Source organism: Patiria miniata, unplaced genomic scaffold, assembly GCF_015706575.1.
Source record: "Patiria miniata isolate m_02_andy unplaced genomic scaffold, ASM1570657v1 HiC_scaffold_9, whole genome shotgun sequence".
Classification (NCBI taxonomy): domain Eukaryota; kingdom Metazoa; phylum Echinodermata; class Asteroidea; order Valvatida; family Asterinidae; genus Patiria; species Patiria miniata.
Genome location: NW_024037076.1, coordinates 20,224,008 through 20,240,770, shown reverse-complemented (window position 1 = coordinate 20,240,770; position 16,763 = coordinate 20,224,008). Strand labels below are relative to the sequence as shown.

The window sequence follows — 16,763 nt, the reverse complement described above, 5'->3', positions numbered from 1 at the left end:
CTGTGTCCGGTGACATCAAAGCGATGTTTCACTGTGTGCGCACTTTAGAGTGTGACCGATGCATGCTTCGGTTCCTGTGGAGGGATTTGGACCCTGATGCCGAAATGGAGGAACTGGAGTGGAACGTACTCCCCTTTGGCACCACATGCAGTCCATGCTGTGCCACTTTCGCCCTGCAGAAGCATGTGCAGGACCGGTTTCCAGATCCAGACATTGTCAGAAGTGTTATGAATTCATTCTACGTTGACAACTGCCTAGATGGCAAGTCCAGTGTCCTAGAAGCGAAAGACCTAGTTGGAAAACTATGTCAAGCGCTCGGCGCTGGAGGATTTCCCATTGTGAAATGGGCCAGCAACTTTGCAGAAGTGGTCAAAGACCTTCCACAGGAAGCCCGCTCCTGCAGTACTGAGAGATGGCTGAGTTCAAGTTGTGATTCACCTGAGGAAGCAGCCTTAGGACCCCACTGGAATTTCCAGCACGACACACTCCGATACAAACTCGAACTTCGTGAGTGGCCGGTCCTCACTCGAAGAGCTGTTCTAAGTGATGTGATGAGATGTGCCGGGAAGGACCCCCTTGGTTACCTCATGCCATATATGGTGAGGGGAAAGATGCTCGTTCAGGAGCTTTGGAAGAGACCATGGGGCTGGGATGAGGAGATTCCCGACGAGGGCAAGGATGGCTTACGTGCCCAACACATGAGATGGCGCAAAGAAATCAAAGATCTCCCTCTTGTATACCTGCCTCGGTGCTACCTTCCCCCACACTTTGATCCAGCAAATGTGTCCTATCAACTGCACGTGTTCACCGACGCTTCCGAAAGGGCCTATGGGTCCGTTGCTTATCTTCGAGCCATTGCTAAGTCAGGAGAGGTGTGTGTCAGGTTTGTCATGGCACGTTCCCGTTTGGCACCAAAGCGTGTGCAAACTATTCCCCGATTGGAACTTCAGGCTGCTCTTTCTGGTGCTGAACTGACCGAGCTTCTCGAGGATGAGTTGAGGTTGAGCCTTTCCGTCACTTGTTGGAGTGACAGCACGACAGTTTTGAGCTGGATTACCTCAGAATCTTGTCGGTACAACCGTTTTGTCGGTGCCCGCATCGCTGAGATTCAAAGACTCACAGACCACACTATCTGGCGGTATGTAGACACCGCCAAGAACCCTGCAGATGACCTGACCCGTGGATTGATGCTCAGCGAGTTGACCACCGAGAGTCGGTGGTCTGCTCCACCCTTCCTCTCTGGTCCTGAAGAGGATTGGCCAAGCTTGCCATCGCACATGCAGCAGGATGATGGCGAAGTTGAGCTGAAGGGCAGTCTTTTTACTGCTTTTACCCTCGGCAATCGAGGAGAGGTTCCAGAGATTGAAGCGTCTCAGTTTGCTTCCTGGGATGACCTGGTTGAGGCATATGGACGCATTCTGTGCGAGGCTGAGGATGAAACTAAGCCAGATTTCCTCAGCGCTGACCAACGGATGGAGACTGAACAAGCCCTCTACGGAAAGGTACAAGCTGAAAGCTTTCCAGATGATCTTGCAGCTCTTACAGCTGGCAAGCCTGTTCCAAGAAATAGTCGCCTGGCAAAACTTGCTCCTGAAATCGACAAGGATACCCAGTTGATCCGGGTTGGAGGGAGACTCCGTCGAGCGGAGTTGGACATTGATGTGAAACACCCTGTCGTCCTTGACTGCAAGCACCCGATAGTACAACTGCTGATCAAAAATGCTGACGAACGTCTTGGGCATCCTGGAACTGGTACTGTGCTTGCAGATATGCGTCGACGCTTCTGGTTGTTGCGAGGACGCCAGTCCATCAGAGGTCTACAAAGCAGATGCACCGGATGCCTTAGACAGCGTGGTCAACCTTCAGTGCCCAAGATGGCGGATATGCCACATGCTCGTCTGCGAATTGGCAAGCCAGCATTCTACTCCACGGGGGTAGACTGCTTTGGCCCCTACACCGTTACCATGGGGAGACGAAGTGAACGGAGATGGGGTATAATATGGAAGTGCATGACCACAAGAGCCGTCTACTTAGATTTGCTTGAGTCTCTTGATGCCGACGCCTTTCTTTTGGCGTTCAATCGGTTCCGTTCACGACGTGGCGCACCTCATGAATTGTTGTGCGACAATGGGACTAACTTCAAAGGAGGTCTGTCTGAACTGAGGAAGGCATTCAGCGATATGGCACCTGACCTTCAGGAGAGACTTGCCAAATACAAAGTCAATTTCAGGTTCAATCCTCCCTCTGCACCACACTTCGGTGGGACCTGGGAGAGAGAGATTCGGTCAGTGAAAACTGCCTTGTACGCCACCCTGGGTGATCGGTCAGTTAGCGCTCCCGTTCTCTATACTTGCCTGGTTGAGGTAGAAGCCTTGCTGAATTCTAAGCCATTGACTTATGTGTCATCAGACATTGCTGATCCAGATCCCATCACGCCTTTCATGCTTCTCATGGGGCGGCGGGACCATGCCCCGCCACAGGTTGTCTACCCGGAGCGCGACGTGCTTAGTCGGCGACGCTGGCGCCAGTGCCAAGCCCTGATTCAGAAATTTTGGAAGGAGTTTGTTCAGTCCTATCTGTCGGCCATGCAAGCCCGCCAGAAGTGGCGCAGTGAGACCGACAACCTGTCCGTCGGTGATGTAGTTCTGATGGCTGATCCGCAGCAACGACGTGCCTCTTGGCCTCTGGCTAAGGTCACTGAGGTACTACCTGGTACTGATAATCGGGTTCGCACCGTAAGGGTGCAGGTCGGAGATCGCATCTACACCCGGCCAGTGGCACGCCTGATCCGGCTTCCTTCTGAAACAGCCCTTGGCGGCAATCCTGAAGCTGCCACTCTGCCTGAGCCTGATGAAACCTAGTCCTTGTTACCGCAGAGTACACCCCCTGTGACCATTCATGGGGCGGCCTCTTGGTCAAGCCTGTTGTTACTTGTTACTATTTCTTACTAACCAGTTACTGATTCTTAACTTTACCTGTTAACTCCCACCATCTGTGCACCCATGCTAAAGCCAGCGATATGTAAACTATTGCGCACAGTTTAGGGGCGGCTATGTTGCGACTTTAATATTTCAATAGCGCCACCATGCGGACTAATGCAGCAAACCGACATAGCAACCGCGGGAATCGGAGGGCATTGGGCTGGTTACGGATGGTGAGCAAGATTATTTCCAGATTAAACCCCGTTTCATGTTTATTGTTAACTGTAAAGCCTGTGATTTTCCCAGTTATTGATCCCTAGTTATTGATTGCACTGTTTGAATCCACATATGTAAAGATTTTAATTGTTTGGGATGGGCGAAAATAGGCCACGCCACACGAGGTGTCGGAAATAGGCTCCTATTCTTCCAGTTTATTACCATGACGATTTTGATGTTGAATAGTTTGCCCTCAATTTATGATTACCCTTATTGTATTTTCCAGAACGATCTCCACCATGATCAGTCTCTCCACCGGCCTAATTTTCCCCACTTGTCTTCCACTGAGGATGATGGGACATTTGAATTTGAAATAAAACAGGATTAATCCCGCCTGCCCAGCCAGTGCTCACAGAACACACAATCTAAGGACTCCCCTTGTGTCCTTATTTTTCCTTTAGCCCCGATTTGACAAGTCAGCCACACCAACAGAGGTCGCAGAGTCATAGTAAGGAAGAGTCCTAGTTTTATTATATGTCTATGGGAAGAGAAGTCTCACATACCATGGAGGTAGAATTCTACTTCCATGCTCATACCAACCGTGCGCGCTGGGAGATCGAGCGACTCGGGCGTGAAGCAAACTGGGATGGGAATGTGGCATGGCGAGGCTACGTTTCTCTCATGATGCATCAACATTTATGACATGCTTCCACACCTTGCAAGCGTGGAACGGATTAACTGCGAAGCTGTTGCTTGTTGTTATGTACCAACCATGAGTAACATTTATTCAACTTGGTCTCAAATGAATAGAGCCCAAAATGACAGAGGCCCTGTAAATTATAGTGTAATTTCAACGGGAAATTTTGTTAACTATCTTATAAACTTAGAAAACAATATTTCGTTGAATGATAATGCTGTACCATGTTATTTAAAAGACCAGTACAGTGTAGGGAAACAAATATTTCTTCATTTCAACTTTCACATCCTCTTGATCATCCTCTTTTTTTTGTCAACCACTTTGATATACATGTATTCATACTCATAAACAAATTCTAGTCTCAGTCATTTCCTGAAACTTGGAAAACAACTATACACGTGAGTAGGCACAATAAATATGAATGCCAGTTCCAGTGTTCAGTTCCCCACCCCGGGGGATATACACAGGTTACTTGTACTCTTGTAACTGCACGTCTTTTTTGTCAGCTGTTTCGGTTCGAGTTCACCTGTGCCTGTTGTTCAAATAGACACAGTCGTCCGAGAGAATTTCCAATGGAAAGTCAGCGCTGTCAAACCGATATCCCCGCCTCGCACAGTCGCGACCCAACGCGTTATTTTCGAGCCAGCTTTGTTATTACTTTTCGCAGAAGTGTTTTGGTACGTTCTGTAAATGGAGTCGGTAGAAGTTGAAACTTCACAGTGCGAGATCTATTTGTTGATTTGGCCTATTTCCCTCTGGATTGGTGGAGATATCGCGATACTGATACACGCTTAATTCTCTCCATCCAGGGCGCTGCATGTAGTTGCGATATCGGCATTCCAGCCCGCGGTAGTCTATTATGAAGGTTTTCATTACATGCGAGAGACATACAAAACATAACTTTAACAACTTATTTAAAGTCAGCGACATCTCGCACTTTAATTGTCGGTCGACCGATGATATCTGACAGGCGTTGATCGAGGCCGTGCATGTTAGGCGCGGGAGGGCTGTGAAAAAAGACAGATGTCACGCTGCATCACTTGATATCCGTGTGCGGAAAGAGTGTGACGAGCACGGGTGATCTGACTGGTTGTGCGCTCGCTGTCATCATTGCTCTTGGTAAACACTGGAAGAGTCTTAACCACCCCCCACCCGAAAAAGGGTTTAATTCATTTTATCCACCCTCAACGAACGAAAGAAATCCGCCCACTTTTACTTATGGACTAATAACGCAACAAGTTTCGAATTTGCTGCCGCTAAATATTGATTCTGGAGGATCATTTTGTGCGTGAGGGGCCTTCAAAGCAACCCCAAAAAAGTACATGTAGAAAGAAAATTTAAAATGTTTAATCAAGGCTCCCAAAATAGAAAAAACAATTTTGTTTTTCGTTAAAATAAAACACAAAAATTGAAGGGTTTTTGGGGAGTTCCAATGTTTTTACTTATTTGCAATTGTGATACATTCGTTGTAGGCCTACATCAACAATCTAGTACCAGCAAACTTCAAAGAAACCATTTGAAAGCGTGCATGCAGAAAAAGCCTTCCCTTGGAGGGCGCCCTCTGTTACATACAATCACATCTTTTTCTTTGAGGTTCTCAGTGATTAATTAGCGTGTACCACTTTACTTTCAAGTATAAGATTGACTTTAACCGTTATATCATTTCAATTCCAAGGAGCCACACATATCGCCGGTACATAATTAAAAGGCAGAGAATGGGTGTTGTTTACCCAACAGTAAATCAGTTCACACGTGTTGACAACAGTACAGCGACCCAGTCCCAGTGAGGCAGAATGTCTCCATAGTCGGCATTACAAGTATTTTCATAACGGCGATCGATTGCGTTGTTTGAACACGAGAAGTCTGCACGTGCTGGTGTTGGTTTCCAGTCAATACACATCTCACCCGCGCGATTTCACTAGTTGTGGGTATTGTGGATACGATGGGCGGCGCCCTTTAGGCCTATTGGTGTGAGCTAAGTGAAGCCACTTCGGACTGTCCAGGGCGATGTTGTATCGTTTAATTTAATCTCTTGTGATAAATGTCGTTGAAAACAGGGCTCGGCAGCGGCAATTCCATATCAACATTGGAGGCTGGGGACAAGCAGCTTGGAAAATGGGGAAGGGGCTGTACGCCATTATGACTGCAGGGGGTGCTGTTGGTATTTGCGCATTGACGCACTTACACGTACACGTTTTACGCCAATCCCTCACAGTAATTCTGTTGGATTGACGTATGCAGTCTGTGATGAGAAAAAAAATGGTTTTCAACATTTCAGCTGGAAATTTTGAATGCCTCATACTGGACTTGCCCTCAATGGACACCTTTTCCGATGACAGAAATCGATGGCACATGTCACTTAAATGTATGCGGGGGAAAATGCACAATAACAAATTCGACTGCAGGGGATACATGCAGGCTGTGTTTTATACATTGCAAGTTCTGGGACAAAACCAGCGAAAGTGACTGTGGTAAGCGTGCGTTGCATTACACAGAAAGTGTTATTACTGCAGATTATTTTGTACGTATAATTTTCCACCTTTGGCAGTGTTTGCCCGTAGCTCTTCTGCACAATTTGCAATCTAGCATTGGGAATCACGTAGAGACGTAGCGTATAGTACACCAGACTGGCAAAGGATTATAATAAAATTGACTAAACAGTATACCCGATAGCATGTTTTTTTCTCTCCAGAAGTAGCTCTGCGCCGCGTACTGCGTCATGCAAGGGGAAAAGGGTATAGGACAGGAACAGCAGGCACCTGTCCGTCTTGATGACAATCAATCACAATTACAAATATTCTAAAGATGATAAATTATTCTGCTGCTCATTTGCCAATGATTATTGGTTCTTTGCCCGGCGGCCATGCCGTGTCCCGGCATGAGCATAAGCACCGCGCGTGCCTTTTTTCCCCACCGTCGTTGTGCACTCACAATTCGCTCATTAATTACATGGATTAAAGCTGTTGAAAGGTTTTTTTAAACGACCGTTGACAGATTCTGTTGTAATGAACCGTCTGGACGTTTGGGACATTTTTCGAGTTTCAGTCGTCGGGCTGAATTAATTAATTGGACAATATGAAACGGTAGAGAAAAGGTTCATGGCCGATACATAAATGAAATAAAACAGTGGCTGTTTTGACGCAGCGCTGCGGTGAATGCATTTGATTGCTGATTTAATTTAACCAACCCAGTACGTAAAGAGTGATGGGTAATCTGCGTGGCGGGAATTGGAGGGGAAACATCAATTTATTTGGCTTTTCGAGAAAAGCGACAACTGCGAAGCGTTGATTTTGGTGGGACTTGTCCGGTGCATTTTGGTCATCCACTTTCGTTTACTGCCTGTGTCAGTGACCTCAGCGCGAAAGCCCATGGGATTTCGGGTTTTGAGTTCGCTTTGGACGCCAAAGTTTATACAATCTTGCCTCGTAGTGGTGCAGAAACTACCGTATAGAAGCATCGACGTGAGCCGGAGGGCAATTGCACAAATCTGCACAAGGTCCACTGTAATATCGAAAGGCATAAATGATAAGCCTGTCGTAGGTAATCCCCAGGACGAAAGGGGAAATCGCGAGCAGGCGCAAAAAATGGCGTTTCCCTATACAAATTTTGAAATGGTGCGCGCACACGATAAGTATGCGGCTCCAGGCTATAAAACTTGCGGATTACTTCACCATTTTGTGTGATAATTTCACCTGGCTAGCATATCTAAATCTGAACATCGTGATGTGAGATGAGCATTGTCTTTAGTTGCTCATTGAAATACCGAATGATATATCATTTCTAATGGTCCCAAATTCTCTGAAAACACTCTAGCTAAATTTGACTGGAAAGCAATCAAATCTGTACCCAGCGTGCACGTTTGACTGTTTCCTACTCAAATCTTGAAGGTGTTTTTACAGTGATAACTAAAATATCAAAATACAACATAACTGGGGGATAATGTTGAACCTTTCAAAACTGCTTTTTGAAAGAGCACCATTAAACTTTTCCAATATACATGTAATGTTTTTAATTAAAGTCTATCATTTAACTGAAAGACGAATGTTTTCAAACAAAACAACATTACCTGCTTTGTGATATAACGCGCAAAGCACTGTGCTTGGTACATTGTGTTTGCCCTTTTGGAAGGGCGGTTGCCGATTAATTTGTGACTCGCAGGAGATTTGTCTGCGTGACCTCCGTTGTGACCCCTCTCACGCTCGCGTTGGCGCATTATCTGGGAGCGCACAGTGCGACCTGTCTTGGAAGAAGTAATTGCCATCAAAGATGGCACAGGTCACGTTGATGACGTCACATGCAAACTCTCTTGTCTTTTCTTGCCATTATTGATTCCAACAAGTCATGAAGGAAGTTTAGTTGCTAATATTTTGCGTGTGGTGTATATGTCCATGCCTTTATTTGTACCAAACAGGAAGCAACTTTTTTTTAATATAGATTTCCTCACTCTGCTGACTAATGTTGTGCAAAAACCCAAAATGCACCGGGAAAAACCGAAACAGTTCTATCACGCACAGTCTTTTAAGTGTAGGCCTAGGCCCATCGGTAGGTCATGTTAACATAACAGTGTTCACCGTACTGCATTGTATGATTCAGTACTGAGAGACGACGATTTTCAAAACAAATCACGCGACGTCTGTAGGTTCAGGTACAAAAAGCGGACATAGAGTTCGTGAAATATAGGAGGATTTGCCCAAACCATATACTCGGGTTTTTTTCGGGTGGGGTCAATTCGGGTCGGTTTTCCCCTGATTTTTTTTGTCGGGTTGGGTCGGGTCGGGTCAGATTTAGCGAGATCAGATCGATTTCGGTTGGGATTCGGTTTATATCAATAATGTTTCGGGTCGGTTTGGCCTGGTCAACCCGACCCGATGCACAACATTATTGCTGATTCCTAACAATTTTTACTTTTACCGTCTAAATAAACCAGCGCACTCGATCCTCTCGGCAATCTGATAAAAGAAAAACAAGACGCGTATTACTTGCGGCGCGTTATTTGTTAGTGCATGGTGCCATAAGATGTCTGCCGTGGTTTCCTGGGGACACGTGCCTATACTGGTTACCATTCAATATTGGGTTTTGCCCTTCACCGGGAAAACCAGATATTGAAATTACATCACTCCGACGCATATTCCATCTTATGAATACCGGTTACCAATCTTACTTTCCTGACCTGCGTACATGCAATCACACAACCGACCATCAAGTGACGCGTAAAAGTATAGCCACGGTATTTTCACCACTTTTGAAGTTGGTGGTACCTGTTTGCCATTTTGTGCGTTTCAAAAGCAGGGACATGGCACGAATATAACAGACCACAAAGAAAAGAAGGGTAGAACAACAGAAGCAAATAACTGTGGGTGCGTGTACGCATTCATTCTGGCGAAATTATGATCCTTTATAATGCTTTCTTGATATAGGCTAGACTTACCGTTCAAAGCAGATTCGCATATTCACCTGGTTTTATTTTATACCTAGATAATGTGACCCGTTCGTTTTAGCTGTCTGTATTCTAATGGAAAATGTCTCAAAAAAGCTAGCATGAATTTCTTCACAGCGATGTGTCCTTTCCATAAATTTGCAGGGGAAAATAGGTTTTGAAACAACCAAAGAGCTATCGACTTTTTTTCGCATTATAGACTTTTCTGCAACTAGCCTTTGGTATGTTCGTCTCTAGCCCCGTCGCATGCCCAATCGGTTGACCGATCAAGCCATAGGCCTAATCATTTCCAGAATTCATCGCCGGAAAAGTCCCCGAGCTGTAACTTCCCAATTGATTTTTTCCTCCCCTCGCGGGATTTAGGGGGCTTATTTCCTTTGAGCTTCACTTCAAATTATCGATGGAGAAACAATGTGCATGACTGAACATTGATGAGCCAAGACATACATGAGAAATGCCAAGGCAAGATGTGAGGTGCCGTTCAGGGAGTTAGCGCGCCCAAGTTTGTGTTCATGAATACCGAACCAAAAAGGGATTTTGTTTTTCTGCAAAAGGTGAACGTAGGGCTGAACATTAACGCTGTTGTGTGAAAACTGTTTTGTTTTTTTATGATATAGTTGGATGTACATTCTACCGGCGTGAACACAATGATGCTTACTTCGCTTACACCCGAATGGGCAGCTTAACCTGTATTGCAAAATTGAGTGAAGGAAACGCAAAGCATTGTGGGTAGTTCGGCATCTTGATCAATGCACGTAAATTCGTTGCTGTCGCGAAAACTTTAACCCATGGGTCACCCTTTAAAATTTATCCAATGATATGACGTGTGCGCGCACAACTTTGCCCATGCGTAATTATGCATAAACCCGTGACGTCCACGCGCGGAGGAGCGGCGCAGATGGCGCTTGTGTCCTTCAATAACAATAATGATTTCATTTTACTTTCAAACACGGGAGTCTCTGAGCTGTCTTCTCCCATGCCGGCTTGTTCGTGTCATATATGTGTTCATAGGGTTCTGCGATATTGAATTGATTTCTATCTCTCTTTACCTTGGAAATTCAATCTTCAAGGATAGGTGATGAGATTGGCGATTCGTATGTCATTTCCATTGGACCGTGACATGTCCATCAGCCACCCGTCTTTTTCGCCAGACGGCACATGCCGTTCTTCGGTCGTAAACCGTAAACCGAGCTGCATGTGTTCACGCCGCTGTTTTATGACCACTTACAACATGTCACTTCAATGTCAGAAGATAAATAGAATGCATTGAATAACTCGAAGTGGGCATTCAATATTTTTAACAGTTTGCGCTACATTCCAGGGATGAAATGTATTTTCAAGATGTGGTCAAACGGAGTAAAGGCCTAGTAGATTAGAGTGGCATACTGCTTTTTTTCAATAAGAGTTGTGTAGGAATAAAATGTTTTAGGCCTATATAGGCAAACTACGCCAGAACAGCGAATGCTGTAAACCTATCAAGTTTACACGGACTTTTTTTATTCTGCAAATCGTAATTACGGGTACAGAGGCAAGGAAAGGGTCAAGGCCGATTTAATTTAACTCTTTTTTGCTGATACAAACTTGGTGTTGTGCGTCCTTCTTGGTACCGACCGAGATGTTAGTAGCGTGATAGTAGCATATAGAGAGTTAGAGAAAATGATTTGAATAACTGCCAAAACGTATGCCCAAGGTGAAATAGGATTTCAATATTAGAGTGTCTCGTGCATTGTTGAAACATATGTACAACTGCACCAGACAGGAAATGTACGTTTCGCATCTTGACTTCACACGATTGTACGAATGAAATTTTATATATAGATTAAAAAATGATATTATTTATTGCCGTCACTTGTCTCATTTTTGACATAACTAGATCCCAAACCACTCATTCCAGAATTACAACCCTTTGGTGTTCTCGTACCGAGGGCACCATTTGGGCGGCAATACTTCTCCAATGGTCTTTGGTATGTAGGTTAATATTTTTAGGTTGAGGTCCGACACACACTCTCAGGAGCTCGTAAACTGGCGCCATTAAAAGTTAGTAGCGTAACACACCATACCGAGTGAGAGTGACGACGCGCAAGGCCACATGGGAAATCAAGCTATTTCCCATCCTCGATCCAAGATAAAGATGTCATACAACTCATAAACCAACCTCGGTATTTTTCTCTCACTCTCTTTGCGCGCCGAGGGATTTATGTACGCGGTTTCTGTGTTTCATGGTTTTACAAACATTATTACCTGAAATACTACTAGGCAGTAAAATTGTTCAAATAACACGCCATTTTACGGCGGTGTTTCCAAAGGATATTGTTGAAGAGTGCGACATTGTATCACACCATTGATTGAATCATAGCTATTGAAAATCTAGCTGTTTATATGAATTTTCAAACTAATGCAGCGCCACCCAGTAATTTGGCAATGTTGTGATGGTCTGATTAGCCTATGTATGCTTTTTGTCAACTGAAGGTTTGAAAACTGGGTTGTCTTAAACACTCTTTCCCAAAAGAATTTCGTCTCATTCGGTATAAATTGTTGAAAACTATACTTTTATATATTTTATGTGAGATGTCCACATTCCGTCAGCATATTATGGTTATGTTCGTAAATTCCTGCATAAAAATAGCAATGATTCGTCGAGTCATTTTACACAGAATGTGTAATATATATATGCATAGGGCCGGTTATGTTTGTTCGGGAATATTGAGGGAATTTTTGCAACCTTTCAATTCATCTTTTATGCACGGTTCTGTGGTAATGTGTTGAAGTCAACAGTCCTGCGGGGTCATTAGCCCCACGTGCAAACGCATGAGGACGCCATGGGCGTAATCTTGGTGCGTGAGCAGCTGTATTCGACCCAGTGGTGCACATAACCTTAACTTTGCTTTGTTGTTTCAAGACGTACCATAACTCTGCGACAGTTGGTTCCATTTAGCACATACCAGAGAAAGATGAAATAAACATTTCATAAGCCATTACTTACTGAAAAGGCGGCCTAAAAAGGCGTGAAATTTTGAAATATCCAGCAATTTTTTAACACATGTACGTATTTTTGTGGTATTAACTTGTGTTTTGTATGATTACGCTTATTTATTGTCATCGCGCTTGTGTACATTCAGCTGTTTTCAATCAGCTGTTTCTTCATATACGATCATAGATACGCAACCATCAATATCTAACCTGCAATTGTCTTATCTCTTGTAGTGAATGCACTTTATGAATGCTTGTTATTTTGCAGGCCTACCATTGACACAATTACAGTGTTTAAACAAACCTTAACATCCGACTTTTCGAATGGGCTCTTCCAAGACGAGATGGCTTTTTTTTTGGTCGTTTCACAAATCCATTTATACACAAATACTCAATCAGACTGTCTTTACACGTGCGCCATATTTCCGGTTTCTGTCAGAGAGCCATATTATAACTGTCAAAAGCACAAAATAGGTTTCGTACATAAAGAATTATTAATCTCAGCACAAACGTGATTGCATGTATTTTTACTACATTATGCATAACTTTGTAAAGTATACTTGCATACAGTCGCAGCCTTGCTTTCGTATCTGTCGCGACTAAGGTCAATAAAGAAATATTATACCTGTAGTATAGACCCATCTTGGCATCTTTCGTAAAAGTCATATTGTCAGCGTGAGTATATATGTCTCACTAACGACAACTTGTTTCTCTTCCTTGCAGAGAGGTTATGGGGGGCACCGGAGCTGCTACGTCTGCCCGAGATGCCCCTAGGGGGTACCCAAAAAGCTGATGTCTACAGCTTCGGTGTCATCGTGCAAGAGGTCATATACAGAGAGAGCGTCTTCTATGTGGCCAATGTGGATCTGTCGCCCAAAGGTACACCTTCAAATAATGGCACTCTCGGGTGTTCTATGTAATTGTGTTCATCGTTTGTTTTATCCGGATGTATTTACTTTACCTTTTCACATAAACGGTAATAGCCCCAGGCTGTATTGATTTGCAGGCTAACTTTGACCGCGTAGGCTTTGCCTTTGGCGTCTATCCACTTGTGAAGAAGACATCGAACAAAAATAATCTGCTTATGTTTAGTTGCGGAATATTTACTTTACAAAATTAGAACGCTCGACAATAATTCAGGGATCTCTTTTGTGCGTTGAGGGGGTATATGGGTAGTCTATGTAATAAACCCTGGCCCTGGAGAAGCCGACCGTAGTCTATTATATGTTAACAGATTCGGCGATTAATTATGCAACTAGACTGCGTATGACCTCGAGAAACTGACCAATCAGCAGGTGCTTTCTATACGCGCGTAATTCGAGCTCCCCACGTGCGTAAACATCACGCCCACGATGAGTAGCATTTTTGTACAGGTTGTTGTATTCCAAAAACCTGTCATCGAAATTGACCAATCACAATCTTAGTACTGATTTCGGAATGAAATGACGTCACGCATGCTTAGATATATCAGACGTTATACAGGAGATTTCGCTCCGTGGATAACGGGTGATACTCAGACTACTATATGGGTGCAAAAGCGTATTTTTAGAGGCTTGAAAAAATAGCTTTTTCCGTTGAAACTACATACAAGTTTAAAACAATTTAGGAGAAAAAAATGGAATATGCTTAAGCGCATGGATGGAGCAACTTAAAGCTTTATTCAACATGTTTTAAGGGAGATTTGACCTTTGGTTTAAGCCATTATATTTTGTGACATTTAATGGCTTTATTTTAAAGATGGGGAAATTTACTTTTAATTTTGTTTAAAGCTTATTATTCAATGCATTAAATCCTTAGAATATAATTTAATTAAATCGGAGTGATTGTATTTCGGTTTAGATTCCCGGAGCATTTAGTGGGGTTAAATAGTATGGGTTAGATTTCCATTGCGGAGGGTTTCCATAAACAATCTTGAGAGTACTTCTCCGGTGTCTCGTTCAGTGAACCCTGTGATGGCACAGCAACATCCCTGGCTAAGTCGAGCGGACGGTATAATCGATTCGTGGGCACGGAGCACCTGATGCCCTCGGGTTGCGGAGTCTCCAATGTATCGATCAGGCCAGGTGCATGATCGTGATCAGTGCACCACATGCGTTTACCGGGCAAAATTCGATTATCGAGCGGATTGCATTTATGGGGAGAATCCACCGTGGTGGCTGTTCTCCCTGCCAATTACAGCTCTGTTTGCCTCCTTGTAGTAGCCCCAGTGCTTCGCCAAGGAAGATGTAATACATTTACCCGCAGGGACGTTGGATCTGTTTTCGGGCATCCTCGCCCCTTTTTTTATGCGGTAGCATCCCCGCCTGAGGCTTTTATTAGATAGCAATGCTATTTTTCAAGAGCGCCAGGGGTTGCAGGTAAATTCACACCTCTGTACTTTACCGTGTGCAAAATAAAACTTGCCAGGGTTTGGCTAGCTGGTGCGAGTCATGCGCGCCCCAACCACAACTTGTATAGTCCCAGTGGGGGTTGGGGTGTATGCACGGAAACGATCCGGTCCAGCTGACCGGGTGAATACGCTAATGTCACCGGTAACTCGATCGCTCCGGCACGCTGCTCCTAATGAAAAGACGGCAAGGTGTGAATAATTATTGTCAAGCAGTCGAATGTCTAGGGAATGGTATCGAATTGGCTTTCGAGGGCTGTTCGCGCGAGAGGGGTAAGCCATACCCCTGTTCTGCTGCTGGAACATTCATGTCTGATGCATCAAATGGATCTGGGGGAAATGTATCAAGTGGGCTAGGTTTTCTCTTTCCGCGGGCTAGATAAACCATTTAGGTAGCACCCCTTCGAAAATTGCTAAAGATTTACAACTTGCCGATGGGATTCACTTTAAAGATGCAAACCGTGACCATTTGTACTTGTTTTAGTTCATAATTAAGAAATCTCCAATATTTATTTTTCTCTTATGAGCTCACAGTGAAATGCGATCTGTAGGTCTGAGAGTTCAGTGTCACTTTCAACTGCCTCGGGATACGTGAAATTTTAATTGTACTGTGTAGCCATCTTTGAAACAATGAATGAACCCATCTTGTCTGATTGAAATTCAGATATCATGAATAAATAGAAATGAGAGAAAGGTTAGACCTATTACATTGAGGAGATCGAGATCCACTGGATGGCATGCCTTTAACCACTTTTTAGACCTGTTCATTCAGAGCACGAAAGTAAAGGGAACACCAACGCGACTTTTTAGTGAAAAGTACTCACGAAACGAATTTCGAGGGGGAAAAAAATTGAAAGTTGAAACACGTCAAGCCCAGCGAATTTCTTGACGTAAAATTCGCCTCGCTTTCGCTTTCGCTTTCGCTTTCGCTTTCGCTTTCGCTTTCGCTTTCGCTTTCGCTTTCGCTTTCGCTTTCGCTTTCGCTTTCGCTTTCGCTTTCGCTTTCGCTTTCGCTTTCGCTTTCGCTTTCGCATTCGCTTTCGCTTTCGCTTTCGCATGAAGTTCGAAGCGGCCTCAACTGCATGGTTCCCGGTTTTATCGCTCCCAAGGCTGACCTACTTTTTACACCGACACTGAATAAGACATCTATCTCCGAGATATGGGCCAACCGCAGTTAACACAGATTCTTGTCCTAATAGTGGACATCAAAACCCGCTTGTACACTTATAATTGACATAATTTATCGCTTTTCGGCTATGCTCAGGCGGCCCGTCCGTATTATGTCATGGAATGATGTGCGTGACGTATAGTCCGTATATAGATTGATAGCGGTGATCGAAGATTTTGTATTATTACACAGAGATAGATGACTGTGTAGAAATTCCATAATAACCCGTGTTCGTCAAATTAATTCAGCAGTCAAAGCGGTCGACAAAGGTTCAGGTGAAGTTGTAACTATGCGGCACAAATAACATTCTGCTTGTTACAAACAAAAGCAGTAACTGATGTGAGAGAAACATTGCAACAAGAGAGGATATTACCTTGGTTGTGTGTTTAAGGAGGGTTAACGAGTAACGAATAAACATGTAACGGCAGCTCAAAATAGCAACCCAGTTTCCGAGAGACCCCTTTAAGCGAGTGAAATTCTTCCATTTGCCATCATTGTACCTGATTTTCAAACCGTTTCAGACATGCAACTCGGTTTTTGTGAAGATAATTTTCCCTTGAAGGTTTTGTTCTTTACCTATATCTGCTGGTTGAAATCCTATTTCTTTATCAAGGTTGTGAAATCTTTTCGTGGCCGAGGTAACACGATGTAGTATAATGTTGGTGTAGTTGGACTTAATTCAACAAAATAATGTGACAGTTTCTTTCTTCTTTCTTTTTCCTCCATCTCCACCTGATAGAAATCATACACAAGGTGAAGCAGGGCAACAAGCCACCGTTCAGACCTACCCTGGACCGGTCCACCTGTCCGGACGAGATATGCAATTTATGCAACCGCTGCTGGGCAGAGGAGCCCACCGAGAGACCGGACTTCAGCCAGCTCAGAATCATCATGAGGAAGCTCAACAAGTACGTATCAGGGGCTATAAACATGGAGAATTGAGCGCCCTCTATTGACTTTACTATTAT

General features: G+C 44.1%; 1 protein-coding gene across 1 annotated transcript in view; it reads left to right on the top strand.

Moving 5' to 3' along the window:
- Positions 1-16,763, top strand: part of LOC119721030 (atrial natriuretic peptide receptor 1-like) — a 92,257-nt gene that overhangs the window by 56,711 nt on the left and 18,783 nt on the right. Inside the window, exons 12-13 of the mRNA XM_038190898.1 lie at positions 12,965-13,120; positions 16,535-16,703. Coding sequence (XP_038046826.1) covers positions 12,965-13,120; positions 16,535-16,703 — 325 coding nt within the window. The remainder of the gene's footprint in view (positions 1-12,964; positions 13,121-16,534; positions 16,704-16,763) is intronic.